At 40.6% G+C, this 16,902-nt stretch overlaps 2 protein-coding genes across 2 annotated transcripts in view; one reads left to right on the top strand and one right to left on the bottom strand.

Moving 5' to 3' along the window:
- Positions 1 to 208: 208 nt before the first annotated feature.
- Positions 209 to 3,604, bottom strand: LOC118423246. Its single transcript, XM_035831326.1, has 2 exons — positions 2,775 to 3,604; positions 209 to 1,450 (listed from the first exon to the last, which is right to left on the bottom strand). The coding sequence occupies exons 1-2, from the start codon at positions 3,166 to 3,168 to the stop codon at positions 906 to 908; spliced, it is 939 nt and encodes a 312-aa protein (XP_035687219.1). The 5' UTR covers positions 3,169 to 3,604; the 3' UTR covers positions 209 to 905.
- A 2,429-nt stretch (positions 3,605 to 6,033) lies between these two features.
- The window catches only part of LOC118423229 (glutamate synthase [NADH], amyloplastic-like), a 49,580-nt gene continuing 38,711 nt past the window's right edge, over positions 6,034 to 16,902 (top strand). The window contains exons 1-5 of the mRNA XM_035831296.1: positions 6,034 to 6,186; positions 9,548 to 9,737; positions 12,116 to 12,246; positions 15,467 to 15,593; positions 16,169 to 16,249. Of these exons, the coding sequence (XP_035687189.1) occupies positions 9,594 to 9,737; positions 12,116 to 12,246; positions 15,467 to 15,593; positions 16,169 to 16,249 (483 nt within the window). The 5' untranslated portion in view covers positions 6,034 to 6,186; positions 9,548 to 9,593. The remainder of the gene's footprint in view (positions 6,187 to 9,547; positions 9,738 to 12,115; positions 12,247 to 15,466; positions 15,594 to 16,168; positions 16,250 to 16,902) is intronic.

Raw genomic sequence — 16,902 nt, 5'->3', positions numbered from 1 at the left:
CAAAAGCACCAACATGGCTGGATTCCAGGCATAGCCCATAGGGTGTGGGTTAGTTTGATTTTAATTATGGGATAAAGTCAGAACAGAACTGGGAGAGACTTTTCACTTGTCAAGTCTCTCACCTTATTTCTATCTATATCAGGTGTAAATGAAAGCTCATGAAGACTAATTGTTTGAAACCTACATAACAAACAACAACGACTAATTCATTATTCTGCAGTCGTAAACTTTATTTTCATTCAACCTTGAAGGTAACAAAATATCCAACGTACAAAATCATATAAATATGAAACTTAACTTATAGCATGTCCATTTAAATATTTTCAGAGCTCTGTTTGGTCATCTTTGGTCTGACTTGGGCATTTGCTCCCAATCTAAGAAATAAATTAACAAACATAAGACTACCGTATCGAATCCACTCTACCTCTACGCTGCTTTTGTCTCAATCCAGTGAAAATAAAGAACGTAAGCTCAAAGCAAAGTACTGGATGTTGGCACTCAAGAACAAATTTACATACTTCAAACCATATTATTTAGATACAGTTTTATGTACATGTTGGCGGGTAGTTTCACCATAGGTATGTACATTTGTGGTGATCGTGTTATGTAGAAGTAGTGTAACCGCAAGTTTAAAGGCATTCGCTTCATTCAATAGAGCTTCTTCAATGGTGTAACTATACTTGTTTGCGTTGAACGTGCCGTGGTCGTCTTCTTTCTCTTTGGGGGATTTTCCCCACTTCCCAACCTTCTGATTCACCACCAACTTCCATTTAACTCTGCAACATTCTTTAAGTTCGTGATATCTTACAAGTACACATATATATTTAATATTTCAATTTGTTTGTACAGTTACAATATTCTGCATAGAAACAGCAGCACAACATGATACAATATGCTACTTGGTCTCAGTTAGAGAAGAAGCATCTACCGATAATTGGCAGTGTTATATCTTCGATTGTCTTAAGATTTGCTTGACGGGAGCCCTTTTCCTTCTCCACTAAGGCTATCCCCGTCACGACAAAGTCTTCATCTTGAAGAACAGAGCGGAAACCGTGCCGTTCTTCTTCGTACTGTACTGTGCAGGTCATTGTGACGAGGATTCTCTTGACGACCTTTCCGTCCACTACTTCGGAGGTGATCTCTCGTTGTGGTAGAGGCACGCTTCCTACGTGTACTTTCCCGATTGGCCTACCGTCCATACTGCATAGAGTGTACTCGTCGTTGGTATTGACGGCTACGATGCTGAAGCCAAAACCGTTGGGGTGCGAGTCGGACCAGAAGTAGTTGCTGTTCTTGTTCAGCTTTTCGCCTTGGAAGGTGATGCGTTTGCCGTAGCCTCGCCCTACCTCTTGAAGTCTTAGAGTGCGGCCGCCGAACAAGAAGCGCTTGGTGTTCAGGACGCGAACCTTGTAGTGGAAGCCAGGTAGGATCGTCTTGTGGACGTAGGTTCCTGTGAAAACACGGTACAAATCTACTGGTTAGGTTGTGTCTTCTATTTTAGCATTGCTTAAAGCTTGCGTAAAGATGCCTTTTTTGCACGCTTAAAGATCAGATTTCATGTAAGGCTTTTTTCCCTGTCCTCATTTAGCCTTGCCGAGAGAGCACGTGACACGCGCACATGTCCACCGACCAGCTAAATATAGAAGAATTTTACGTGTGCTGAGCAAAGTACAAAGATAGCTGGTAGTGGGCCAAAATAAATAGATTGTTCACATTGTTTGAATCTCAACGGTTTCGCAAAGGGGACACCCCTATCACAAAGTAGGATAGAGTGGACTTGTCTTGTGCGGGGTCAAAAAAATAAAATCAGAAAAACAAACTTATTGTTATACATGTGTATAATATAATAAGGGTGTAGAGAAGGCGTGTCAGGGGCAAAGAAAGAGGGCGTGTCAGAAATTTGACACTCGCGTTATACAACAACAAAGGATAACATTCTCTGGTCGGAAAATGAGATAGATCTAGAATGTACCAGAAAATGTGATTTTAAATGGTAGTCAGTGACCAGTGAGTAGTATTTGCTAGGAGCACAGGCTTTTATTTACCTTTTAGGGGAGCGCTAAATCGAGATTTTCAACAAAGGCCAGGCCTTGTTCTCTAAAGGCATAGTAAAGCCGTTCGACCGTTTTCGCGCCAAAACCCCTGAGGCAATCTGACCCTACAAGTTGAAAATCAGAGAATCGGTGCCACCTCAAAAATCAAACGCCCGTATTCCTAGAAATCTGCAAAGAAGAAGACTGAGCGTTTTCAGCGCACTCTGAACGATACAGGGCGAATGAAAAAATCGTTATCGTTATCTCGTCACGTGCGGCCATGTTTACATAATCTGTTTTGGCACCGGCACACAAACGCCCTCGAATGCTTCTAGAACAAGCCACTAATATATTGGAAGAACTTTTATTAACAGCAGAATTAAGCAATCTCATTCGAGTTGTGACGTTAGAGTACATGTACTTGGGAATGGCAGTAAACAAACCCTATCTGATCGCACAGATGTGATCGCACGCCCATTATTTTAATTACCAAGCTATTCCCTCGTGAAAAGACGGGGCTTTTGCACAAAACCCCCGCACAAAACAGCAGTGAAAGTCGTCGTTTTACGCTCCAACGGATTCGTACCTTGCGAGAATTTTCCTATCCCGTAGACTAGTCATAACACGCTAAAATCGTCGGCATTTTTCGTTGCTCAATCTATGAATTTTAATGTATAAAAAAATTTTAATGTATAAAATAATCTTGTTGGTGGACAGCAAAATTAAGAGATTATAACATACCTTTAACCGGCATTTCGTGCCGCCTGATCCCAGAGACGCTGTATTCGGTAGGGACGTCCCCCATGTCCGACCCGCTGACGGTACACTCCACTTCATCCTCGGCGTCACACTCGCTTCCCCCCGAGGAGAAAGACTCGGGCGACTCGCCACGGCTGTCCTTCGGGACGAGATCGGGCTGATCCTGCCACCACTTGCGGAAGATGGCGTTCTCCACCCGGCGGATGGAGGTCGGGTCTACCGGCTTCCTGATGCGGGCTGGGTGGGCACGGTAGGCTCTCCATTCAGGCCAGCTCGTCATCTCTTCATCCAAGGGGAGCTGGTCGTCGCTACCGCCTGACAACAGAGACCGAATGTCTGCAGCGTACATGGGATGATAATGGTTGTATTCTGCCATCTTCTTCTTGAAGTGTCTTCTCGAAATAAAATGTCTTTTCGCTTGTTGCCCGGAAGAAAATACCTTTTCTCTCTTTCAGTTTTCAGCGAAGGTAGAGACGACGAAATGTCCAAGAGAAGACTACTGAAGGAACGGTTGACTGAAGAAAGGGAGTCGCTATAACAACTATTATTGTCTCAATTATATCACCGCTGGCGCTGAAAATACGGCTACCTCAGCTGTCGGATAGAATTAGAAATTCTTGAATCTGGACTGGGCTTGAATGAACAACAATGTCAGAATACGAAGATACTTTCTGTCTGTGCTGAACAGTGTTCTGTGTTGCACTGAAAGTTGGTACAAAGGGCCAGGTAACTATAAAGAGAAATCGTGTGAGAGGAAAATTCTAGCACGAGCCTTCCTTTCACGGCGTCAATGTTGTGAATGGCCGTCTGTGCTCGTGGAAAATCGGAATCACGCATGTAGTGCTCTCTGATTGGTCGAGGCCTTCACTATCACAACGCTGATTGGTCAGACCGGGAGGCATGGTAGCGGCGTGATCGCTGCATGTTCGGGGCGTGAAGGGCGGATCGTTTACCTCGTGATTCTAACACGTGGCGCGAAAAGTGTTGGTTGCCAGTACATAACCGATGTTATAACCACGTGAAGCCTTTGGGAAAAGCCATTTCTACACCATTAGTCAGGATGTATTCAAAGGGTGGACACTGTTATATTAGTATGTATACAGAAGTTTAAATTTTAAATTGGTGTTTTTTACACTCTTACTAGATTGAACTGTCTCCCTTAATCGGTATTCTAGCTAACATCTTATGTGCAATGGGAATCGGCGAAATTAGGAGGCCTCTGTTTCGAGCCGCTCCCCTTGGAAAGAGAGACAATGGATGGTCCCTAACTTGTGTAACGTCTGGGTCTGTTGCAGACAACCCATCCCTTTTAAGATATATGCTTATATATATAATTTCATTGTATGATAAAACAAATAATAAAGTACATATAAAGTTGCCATTCTATAAAGGAAATACGCATGGTAAAATGTTCTAAGGGAAAATATGGTGACAACGCGCTAATGTAGAAATATTGCTTGAGAAACCTTTTGTGAGGGTCTGCATGCTCTTTTCCGTAAGGCGTAGGCAGGCCTTTTAATTTTCCGTAATTCGTAGGGAAGCTATTTTATTTCACGTAATTCGTAGTGAGGATGGAAAATTTACCGTAAAGCGTAGCCAGTGCATTTCACGTAAAGCGTAATCTAGTCCAAAAATTTTACGTAAAACGTAATCTAGCCTAAAAAATACCCGTAAATCGTAGTCTGGCTTCCAAAATTTCGTAAGTCGAAGCATAGTCTACCAGTAAATTTTAGCCCCTCAAAACAAAGGAAATTGCGTTTCAAAGGATCAAGATTTCAAAATTTTGCCGGACCTTCCTTGCGACTCTTTTCACCTTCGGTCATTGACATGGTAAAAATTGTTTTGGTGGCCTCGCCCTCTTTTTGCTAATAGAATGTTATTGAAGTTAGCTTAGTCTGCCAACAAAATCTGCCCATCAAAATGCAGGAAATATCATTTTAGAGGGTCAAGATTTCAAAATTTTCATGGTCCTCCCTTGCGCCGCCTCGCGCCTTCGGCGCTCGAAGTGCTGAAAATGATGTTGGGAGATGTGACGTGTCAACCTCAAACACCCTTTTTTGCTGATAGAAATTTCATTTAACTTAGCTTTATATAATAGCCAGAAAAACGTAGGAAATCGCGTTCCAGGGGGTCAATTTCCCGGACTTCTCTTGCGACGCCTCGCCCCTTCGGCGCTCGACATGGTCAAAATCTGTTGGGTGGCTTACACTGAACCTTTGATTAGATATGCCATTTAATTTAGCTTTGTCTACCAGCGAAAATATCCCCTCAAAATGCAGGAAATAGTGTTTCAGAGAGTAAAAATTTCAAAATCTTCCCAGAGGAGCATGCCCCCGCCCCTGTCGAGTGTTACTAGCCTTCCAGAATTTAGCGTAAACCATGCCGGCCTTTCTGAATTTAGCGTAAAACGTTGCCGGCCTTCGGAATTTAACGTAAAACGTTGTCCACCGTCCTGAATTTAGCGTAAAGCGTTGCCAGGACCCCCCATGCAGACCCTCTTTTGTCCTTTCAAGTTTTTACCTCAATTATTTTTCTCTATATATTATAAACAAATATGAGTATAGATTATAGAAAGTAATGAAATATCCGGCGAGCGTTCTTATTTTCAGACATGGTTTTGTATTGAAGGTAATATTATTCGTGTAACCTTATCAGAGATCTTGACCGTTTGAACTCCAAAAGAAGTCAAAGGGACAGTGTTCTATGCCCCCAAAAAATGCATCGAATTTTTATCTTGGCCTTGACTTGTGTGAAGAATGTGCCGCGAAGTCTAGTGTTACAATACGGCATTGTCGAGAACCCGTTAAAAAAATTGCGTTCGCGTTGGGTATTATATCTATGCCAAAGTCCATCAACAGACACAGATGTTAGATTTTAATGCAAATAAAAAGTCCAATGGAAAAATCAGTGTGCAAAATTTTGGACGGCAAGTGTTGAGATTGTATCTCCAGGACTGACAGGAGGTTGAATGACCTCATATTGGGGGACCTTCCAAACATAGAAAAGTACGAGGGGGAAAAAAGAAATGTAGTATTCTATGTCCTTTTTGTTACACAACATACGTTAATATAGAAAACAAATATGTGTATATATTGTTATAAATGTAATCTTGAACTTCATAATATATGCATTTTGTAACATGTCGTATCGATTTTATCCACATTTTATTTAGTTTACGGAGCTATATCTCCCCCGTTTTGAATGGTTTAGTCCAGGGGTATCCTATTTGGCACGCCATCACAATTCGTCATTTGTGGACAGGAGTCCGTGAGGGGAGGGTCTGTCTAGAATTTCTCCCGTCGCATTGCCATTTAAAAACAAAACAGTGCCAAATCATTGACGTACGGCTGATTATGTAAAACGTAGCAGTACCTAGCACCTAGAAACATTAAAGGTAAGTGTGCATATTGTGCTTATAGACTGAAAATAGCAACGTAGCGGTTAAGGTGGTCTGTGTGTCGATCGCGTTGGCCATGGTCACGTTCGTCCGGGGTCGACCAGTCCTTTAACCGGCGCGGCTAGAAACCTGGACTTTGTCTCTTAGCATTACACAAAAAAAAGATGCCAGTGTATGGACTGAAATTGTCATGGCGGCTAGGTTCTGCAAATCGGCGGAGGGCGAATGGGATTTTCCATGATATTCTTGCTACAGTGCACATGTGCTAGTCTGTTGACATTTGACCTATTTGTTTTTAGTTACAATCAGAAATAGACAGCGCGCACGTTTCAGTGCTTCCGGGCTCGTAAATTATCTAACACACAGCAGGATACATAATTTATCATTTATATAACAAGCATGGAGAGATGGCAGACTTCACCCCCTTAGACGGTAAGGCCACAAGGGTCCTCTTGACTCTTGTGTAACACTGAGAACCTGGACTACAGAACGCACAGACAAAAGCACAGGATACATAATTTATCAATTTCAAAACAAGTATCGAGAGATGGCAGACTTCACCCTCTAGACGTTAATGGTTCTCTTGTGTATATAATTAATATTATAAAGGTACAGAACCTGGACTACAGAAATTATGCACAGACAGAAGCACAGGCACCCAACAGCTGTTTTGATTTTTGGACTACTCTACTTTGAAAATGGGGGTGTCATTCTATAATCTTAAAAACACCTGAAAATTGAGCTACAGTGCCTAAAATTGTAGTGAAACATTGGCACCACAATGACTACTGAGATGTCAAAATACAAATTCATCCAAAGGATCTTGAGATATCGCTGCGAACACACAGAGACAGACATGGACAACTGCAATAGCCAATACCCCACATAATACTTTACTTCCTTCTGGTGAAGTGATAACAAGCATGGACCTCTGGCGAGCCTAATTAATGGTGTATACCAGTACCAGTAGTATCGTGTGCAGTTTCTTGAAAATTATATCTGGGCATCTACTATTAGGCGTCTACAACTACATCTATTTTAGTAATAGCCAATGATGATGATGATGAACCAATGGAAGGGCCAAGAATTCAGTGTACAACAGTCCCGCCCACCTAGGGGTTTCTAGTCGCCCCAAGGGAATAGCAAAGCCCTCAGCTGGGGCATCTGTACACTGTCCCTTTTTTTGGGCCATGATGACTCCCCCACAAGAATTTCCCCTTAGGCAAACTCCTTCAGCTTAGTAATATGTTGCAGATGATTAAAACAAACAAAAATATTGAATACAGTAGAAGCCAGGTAATTGCACAACAGATAATCACACACTTCTGTCAATTGCATGGAATCCCCAAATCCCATGGTGGTGCGGTCCAGCTTTATAACTTTGCTTTGTTGCACTATTCACATAATTGCACGACATGCACTGGCAAATGGAGTGTGCAATTATAAGCGGCTTCTACTGTATAGGCAAAAAAGTCATAGCCTGGGTTTCAGTCTTTCTTGCTTTGCTCTGCTTTCTATACTCAGAATATGGAATAGAGCAAAAAATGCTGGTATCCAGACTGATAAAAGTGAAAGTCATGCTCATTAAGGTATCAGAGCTTTCTATTAGTAGCAGTGTGGAAGTTGTTTTTGTGTAGTCTGGCACAGAGTAGCTTTTCCTTTCAAGCAGGTGCACATGTGCATGTGGCAGCTGTTCACTGTACTAATAGTGAAGTACAAGGCTTTTCCTACCCAGAACATCTGTTACTGAGTAGCCAGGTAACCACACCATTGTGAACTCCTCTGTATATTTACACTGGTGGGTGTGTTCAAGTGCCCGCCCACCTAGTTCATTAGTACAAACCACAAGCCTGGGAAAATTTATGGGGCAGGTACCAACTGTAATTAGAAAGACCAACTGGAAATTTCAATGGAGTAGGACTTGGGCTGTAATAAAAAACCTAAGCTGGCCAGTTGAGCATGGTTACCAGGCTAGTTACTGAGCCATGATGGCAAGTTGCCCAACAAATTACTTCAACTCCCCATATACCGCCCTCTTTTGTGGGCAACCAAGTTTGTTTTGGTATATTAGTATCACAGAAAAATAAAGAAAAAAATCTGTGAACTGAAAGCTGCACATGCTGTCTTCTGGATACATCTTGCATTCTTGCTGTTCTCCGAGCTACCCTCTGGTTGGTTTTAGACCTTTTTAGTAATTTTTTATCAGGATTTCTTTTTTCTGCCAGTTTAGCTGGCATTACCCTACAGCATCAACAATGAACTGTCCCTTACCATAAGCCCTGCCTAGAAGTGAAAATGTACCCTCCCTGTTTTTTTTTTTTTCAAAGTAGCATATTCAATTGTATTGCCATGCCCAGTGATTTGTGAGACCGGTTCTAGTAGGTTCCTAAACCGGTACCAGTAGGTTCCCTAAACTGGTTCTGACCAGTAACTAGTAGTAGGTTCCTAAACCGGTTCTGACCAGTAACTACACATCCCTTTGTGCGTATTAGAGGTAAGTGAGACAAAGACTGTATTTGTTTGTTCAACGTTTAGCCTGTTTCTTTGTTGTCATCCCATCTCTTAGAATCCGGCTCTAATATGGAAAATGAGGGCATTATTGTCATATCAGGGTTCAAAATACAGTAGTAGAAGCTGTTTAATTGCACACCCCATTTGCCAGCATATTTTATGCAATTAATATTATCCGGCATGTGCAAATTATTAATATCACTTATACAAAATTACCGTGATGGACCGTGCTGTATACTAGTATGTTACAACGTACTATGCACTGTGATAAGTCAATGATAACGGGTCAGCCCAGACCAGTGTCCTGTCTAATGCTGGGACAGGTTTGACTGCCAACACTGTGGTAGTAAAGTATGCTGTACTGTACTAGTATCCAGAGGGTAGATAGGGTTTAGATCAGTGACACTGACAGTTGATCATGATCATGAAAGCACCGCACTGCCAAAAGCGACTGCTAATTAATAGCCTACGTCTGTCTGTAGGACCTGAGTCGCTTTGTGATTTCCGACTCGGGAAGACAAGAACTAAAAGTTACTGCAAATATTTTCTCCTTAATGCAAAAGTATTCCTCCTTCACCTCAAATGCAATTACACTAATTAGACACAATGGACTGAGATAGAGAACAAACTTTACTGAGTATGTCACAGCAAGTTGTCTGCCACATCATAATGCCGGCTTTGACGGCCTTAAGCTTGACATTCTCGTCCAATGGCAGAAATTGGTGCTGGGTACAGTGCATCATTGTTGTATTATACAGTTGCCTAAGAGAGACGTTTCCAAGCGGACAAAATTGTGCCGGATGAAAATGTTGACTGTAAGATTGACTTTTATGAATTATTTTTACAGAAGGAAGTTAAAACTGCTGTCTAAAGGGGAGACCCAAGAACTAAAGATGTCAGAAGTCCAGAGAGAGGAGGAACTGAGGGACCCACCCTATGGGTATCCGGAAAAGCAGGGCCTGTACGACCCGGCCTATGAGAAGGATTCCTGTGGCGTAGGCTTTGTCGTCAACATCGAGGGAAACAGATCGCACAAGGTAGGGATTTGTCCGACTAAATTTGGTCTCATATGTCCAACTCTGAATTTTACTACAAACAGATTTGCTATTCATTTGTATAAATCCAAAATCATCTATGATATGGCCTAGGAATGTTAATGCTATTTGTTTCTAGTCAAAATTGATCCAGCAAATACAAAGTGAAATTGAAATGTATTTTCATCATCTTCTTATTATAAAGATATATATGCACAATTTTGTATTGTAATAGACATGAGAAGAACATGTTTCTGGCACATTTCCTACACATTCTAAACCATTTTAATCATCCAGATGTCAGATTGAAAACTCTATGTCCTGTCCCTTACAATCAGTGGAACCCAAAAGACTAAGTACAGTCTATAGGTATTTGGTAGGCTCTGTCTGGTAACTTAAAAGACAGCATCTTTTTTTCTAGGCCTAATATACGGTATAACGACTCTAACTCTAACTGAAGGTTATCTGATTGAATGACAGCCCATTGTTGTGCAGTATTTGATCATGACATTATCATAGTCACGTTTTCCTGCATGCATGCACATTTACAGTCAATAACGACTGCCACTACATCAATTTTCCCACACGTGACGCTGATTAGTGTACCATACACGTGGAGACTCGGACTTTGTACCAAAACATGCCGTGTCATTGGTCAGTCCGGTGGACGAATGGAGTCAGATGGACTTTGATCCAAAATAAACCTCTGATTGGCTGGCCTCTCACTTTCCATTGTTTGATAGTGTACATTGTGGTCAGGTTATTTGAGGTAACATACCTAAAGCATGAGAAAGTGTCTGATCTTATATAATGCCAATGTTTATCACTTGAGATGGTAATCTCTCAAGTGATACCAATTAAGCATCATTTTCCCTATTTGCTACCCATAGGATTATGAAGAAGTGCAATTAACCCAAGGTCTACATGTATTGCTAAACTTTATAACAATAAAGCCAAGTTCCTTGTAATAAACCAAATTTTCATGCAATAAACCCAATTTCTATGCCACAAATCCAAGTTAACGTTCTATGCAATAAACCCAAATTCTATGTAATCAACCCACATTGTATGCAATAAACCTAAATTCTAGCCATAAAACAAGTTCTATAGGATATAGTAGGTTAACCCAAATTGTAGCTCCAAGTTTTAAGCAACCAATATAACATAAGTATGTATTATTTTCTTACACTTTAGAGAGTGCTGTATACTAGTGTACAGTGATACCTAACCCTACTAAAAGATCTAACTTGAAAACTCTGTTACCATAGAGTTGGAGGCTGTGCTAACTGGTTTCCATAGTGACAAGGAATCCTGAGCGCCTATTGGCCAGATATTCAATGTGATTAAAAATCCTGTAGTCCTATTGGTGGATAGAAGACAAGGAACTACTCTCTCATGCTGTCTGGTGTTGGAGGTTTTGCTAACTGGTTTCCATAGAGACAGAGAACCCTGACCTCCTATTGGCCAGATTTTGTATGTGATTAAGAATCCTGTACTCCTATTGGTAAATCAAGGAAAGGGAATTACTCTCTCATGGTGTATCAGTGTGGCCACAAATCTCAAACCCAACAAGCCCCTGACAACCGGAGATTTATGTAACACAGGCTTTGAGGCACATGCCCACTGCCCCGAATTTGTCAAACTGTTTACATTTCACACAAACACCCAGCTTCTGGGCTTCAAACATGTGCAAAATCAAACAGACAAGCTCAGTAGTTTGGCAACCAAACATCTACTTGTTAAGTAAGCAAAGTTGTCAGCAAAGGCAAACATGAGATCTGTTTGATAAGGAAACAGAAGACCATCCTCTGACTTACATACAAGATACCTGGCTGTTAATACATTCAGTAAACCAGTCACAACAGCATGACTGATACATACATGTTGTTAGTAGACTCAGATTATATCATTCTAAGTCTAACTGTCCATCTCAATTTTAATACATGTAGCTGTCCAACCAATGACAATATGACAATTAGCATTTCAACATGGCAAAATGCCTGTCAAACATTCGTTTATATTAAAATATATAAAAATGCAAGTAGATTTTGACTGACATGTAGGCACACTGCCAATGGTTGAACCAATGATTGCTATGCCATCATTGGTTGAATTGATAATTATAATTGACAGTTAGGATCAGCCTATCCTACATGTGCTGTTTACTAAATAGCTGTGCCTCCACTGTACATTTGTAGATAGAATGCTCTTTTTAATAAAACACAAATACATTGTACATTTAAGTAAAACTCGTATCTTTTTTATTATAAGGGCAGAAGGGATAAAATTCACAATAAAAAGAATAAAATCTTGAAAATATTTTTGTGTGAAAATGTTGAATACTGAAACATTGTTTGAATCTTCCATCCTTGCCTCACTAGGTGTTGCGAGACTCCCAGACGATGTTGGAGCGTATGGAACACCGCGGGGCGTGCGGATGTGACTCCGATACCGGTGACGGGGCCGGCTGCCTGACCGGTATCCCACATGAACTCTACAGCCGTGTACTCAAGTAAGACAATAGCTTTGCTTTGTCATGTGAGATTGAGAAAATTTAAACTGTTTTACACTGAAGCAATAGACGGATCCCGTACGCCATAGCCCAACCCACCCCTGTCAAAATCTACAATTTTTACAAATGCAAAATAAAAACATACAATGCAAAGTTGTGATGGACATATGCAGCCACTCTTCTCAATGGTCAAACCGAAATTTTGAAATCTGGACCCCGTGAAACGCCATTTTCTGCATTTGAGAGGCACATTTTGCTTGTGACCTAAGCTAAGACTGAATGTAAGATTTCTATCAGCGAAAAAGGTATTTGAGGGGATGCTCCCACAATTCTACCATGTCCAGCGCTGAAGGTGCAAGCCTTTGCAAGGGAGGTCCAGAGTAATTTTGAAATCTGTTGTGCATGTTTGTAAAGCTCTATGTGTTTGTAACACTAGCCACGAGAAGGGAACCTCCAACCCACGAAAATGTTGAAAGGTTTGTTTTAAATCTGATTTAGGTCAAAGGTGCGCTTATATTTGAAGAGGCCTGAATAAGTGCCACTTAACTGTACAAAGGGGAGTGGACTCCTGGATGTAGTGCCTTCACACCGGCACCAGGATGTGTGACTGTGCTTTTAAGTTTAAGGCTCTGTATATATGTATGTACTGGCAGTGGCACAAGACATTTTAGTACAGGTACATGTAGAGGTCCGGGCCTGAACATACTTACACAACTTTATTAAAGACTTAACAATTCTGTCAGTGTGTCAACTGTGACAATCTTGCACTTGAGAAGTAAGAAAATGTATACCAGAAAATATGTATGGAAAAAAATAATTTAAAGCATTTCTGGAGCAATTGGGGATGTCTCTGAAAATGCTTGCATTTTGTTATGCAAGTTGTTAAGTAATGATTATATGATGCCTGGTTTAGATGACAGTTACCTAAATTCATTACCATAAAAGTGAGAATCTCATTATGTTCTATAGTGTTCCTCATCCAAGTAAAAACTGGAGATGTATAACATAAAAGGTTCACATTTACACGTGCTCTGCTTGTCAAACAGTTCCCGGCATTCTTAAGTCCCTCATAAAAACAAACTGCACGTGCCCCTCACATGATAGCTTACGTACAACGTGCGTCATCCCCATTCGTGATGGTGCGTCCCGTGGGATGTATATCAGGCCGGTAGAGCGTGCGAAATCGTTTTCCCATTTCCGCCAGTTCTGCATGGGTTTAAAGCACACCTGATGAGCAGTATAATCTTCCTTTCCAATTTTCGATGCGCATTTAGCTGTAGGCGACACTAATTAATCTATTGGTTCTTGTTACAAAAAATTCTTTAGGACCAGCTGGTTTATGCCTTGAAGTACTCAGTTTTGGGAGTAATCAATACATCATATTTCATGCAGTGACATATTTTGAACTTTTTCTATTGCCATCTACAGTCTTGTGTATGATCGATAATGACAGATTGCTATTTTTTAACCTTCCGATTTCTGAAAACCAAGAAAATAATTTGTTGTGCCCTTAGCACAAAATAAAATGTCTATTTTATTTACAAATACTGAACAAATTGAAAAATCAGGGTAATTCTGATTTTGACTGACTGTGCAATTTTCTCATATGAGATTCAAACTGATGAAATAGGTCATGTTTTAATGATTCAGATAGAAAGACCTCTGAAAAAGGAAGCCATCTTAAATTTTCCTGTGTAAGCAATGTCTTCTGAATTTTATCATCGGTGCACATTTCATTTTTTATTCATAAGATTTTTTGTTATCTCGTAAGCCGGGGTGCCCAGGCGCAACATGCATCATTTATTAGGAAAATCGCGCAGGAATCAATAATAACGGCAATGGCGTCAGTTGTGCGTCAATGCAGTCCGTGGTCACGTGGTGGAATTTTACCCTTTCCGCTTTATTAGGATTACTTTTTTCAACTTAAGGATTCATATTATCGACCTAAAGCATTCATTGGCTGTGATTTATCAAAACACTCAATGTTTGGAACACAGGCCACATCATGGGCACTTTACATGTAGCCTGCACCATCCGTATTCTACCCAGGCTACTATACATGTGTAGATGGAATATTTTGGAAAAGTACAGGGAAATATGTCAAACTAGAGTTCCATGACACCCTACCTTCACCTAAAGATAGATTTTAGCCTTTTTGAGTGAGCCGTGAGCCATTAGTAATTCAAATAAGGTCCTCATTTGCATACATCTTCTCAAATAACACAAGTTGAAGGATCTTATCATAGCAAAGAAGGCTATTCAAAATTGTAGCGTTTCCTCAGAAATTATGTAAATGAGGCCGTTTTTGCATGATTTATGTCTAATAATGGTCAATCAATTTCCCTCTGCTGTATAATTCCTGTAACTTAAAATTATTTAAAGTTATGCCTTATGGTATTTTCTCAGTTATGATGCAGAGGAGGGACATGCCCTACACCAAAGACTTGTGAACCATTAATGGCATTATCTTAAAATCACGTCGAATGAAGTTCTCTGAAACAAAATTAAATGAAACCTTTTTTTTTTCAAATTGTTCTTATTTCTAAATTTTCCGTGAGTGTAGAGGAGTATTACTACATCTGAACAAGACCAGAACCATGATCATGGCATCCAGAAGACAAGATATCAAGACTAGATGACTTGCTGTGCAGTACCGTGGAAGGTCGTTAGGGGCCCTAAATCTAATGTTTCTTTTTTGCCAACACCTTCCACCATACCATATATGTCATCAAGATCCAGGGCTCTAGCCAGCGTCTGTTTTTCCGTCAATTGTCGGAAATTTGCTGCGTCTGACGGAAAAGATTTAAAACCAGTCCGTCAACCTTGACGGACAAAAATTCTTGGTGGAAGCTACAGGCGGCTTGGGGACGCCGTCCACGGCCGTAAAAGCCACACACTGTTTGTTTTGCTATTGTTATGATTGTTGATAATGTTTGTCGGTGCCCTTTCGCATACAATAATCTCATTAAAAACCCGTTTTTCAAGATCTCAGTTCAGTCTCTCTAACTCCTGGAATAGTGTTTTCGCGGTTTTTGCGACAATGGGAATTGGCTGACGGAAAAAAATTTCAAGCTGGCTAGAGCCCTGTCAAGATCCATCCAAGACTTCTCCAGTTCATGCTGTCCACACACACACAAACAGACACACATGCTCAACTGCAAACGTATGATAGCTTTTGTGGTGAAGATAATAAGAGATGTAAATTGTGAACTTTCCACAGAGAGGAGCAGGGTATTGAGCTGCCCCCACGAGGGAAGTATGCCACTGGTCTCCTTTTCCTGGGCAAGAACACCTACCAACAGAGCCAGGACATCTTCCAACAGATTGCTGAAAAGTGTCGTTTGAGTGTAAGTCATATGTGTCTATATATTCTATAAGAAGACATAATGTCTACAAATGTATGTACAGAAGACTATGTACATACTAGACAAATTCACACTCTATATGCATTTAGATAAATCATTATAAGCTCCATCCATCCATACATTTACAGTTGTCTTAATTATAAGATATAAGAAGAACATATAATATGATATATACATATACTAGTACATGTATACTAGTACTTGAGTCAATTTAAATGTAGTAAGATATGGCGTTCTCATACCGGCATAATTGTACTTACTTTTTATCACTATATGACCTACAGTGTATATATTATGATAGCTTGTAAAGGCATAAAATTTAATGTACAAATACAAGTAGTCTTTCATTCTGTGTACATGTAGATTTCAGCTCTGCGGTACTAGTACAGCCATATTTGAAATGCCATGCAACGCCTTGCTCACAAATCTACCATTATATGTTTTCTTGTTAATATGTAGATTTATACACCATCTAGGCCAGATACGGAAAACCTTGTGAGTTCCTGTAATATGCAACAAGGAAATGACATTAAGATTGCTGTGTTGCTGTGTTATAGGTGTTGTGTTGGCGTACGGTACCAACAGATGAGACTAAGATTGGCACGGTGGCCAGGGAGACCGAACCATGCATCAAACAGGTAAGGAAAAAAAAGGGACGGTCTCAAACGTTATTTTCTTTCTAAACTCTACAGTAGTTTTGCACTCAATAAAATGCTTTCCACCTGTTTCACAAAGAAAATGTTTGTTGAAAGTACCGGTATGTTAACCTTCCAGGATGGGAAAGCTTGTGTTGCTCTGTTTCTTCTTCTTCTCCAAACTACAAACTGGTCCAGGTGGTTGTCACCATGGTTATTGATAAAGAAGCAGACACTTCGTGGTGTTCAAATACATTATGCAGCAAGTGGCAGGACAGAACTGGAGGGGCTGGTTACCATATGGATGCATTTGAGTAAGACTATACAATATAGAATATAACATGGTGTATTCCGTATCACACAAGGTACAAGCCCGACCCGCGGGAGGGCTGGGACCATTGGTGATGCGGAATACACCGTGTTGTATTTTGTTTATGTCATACCCACCTGAGAAAACACATATTTCAACACGAAATGCACCAGAAGATGCGAAAATGTTGTGTCCTCAAACAAAAGATTGTAACAACAACGAATACGGTATTCGAATTTTCAACCGTGCCATATTCGGCCCGTTCGAAATAGTTCAATTTACTCGAAGGATGCCCGCGGCCGATACAACTTTCAAACCTGTTATCACACGGTCCGAAACACCCGTT

The sequence above is a fragment of the Branchiostoma floridae genome, chromosome 9 (genome assembly GCF_000003815.2).
Source record: "Branchiostoma floridae strain S238N-H82 chromosome 9, Bfl_VNyyK, whole genome shotgun sequence".
Classification (NCBI taxonomy): Eukaryota; Metazoa; Chordata; class Leptocardii; order Amphioxiformes; family Branchiostomatidae; genus Branchiostoma; species Branchiostoma floridae.
This window is presented reverse-complemented; position numbering and strand designations above follow the sequence as displayed.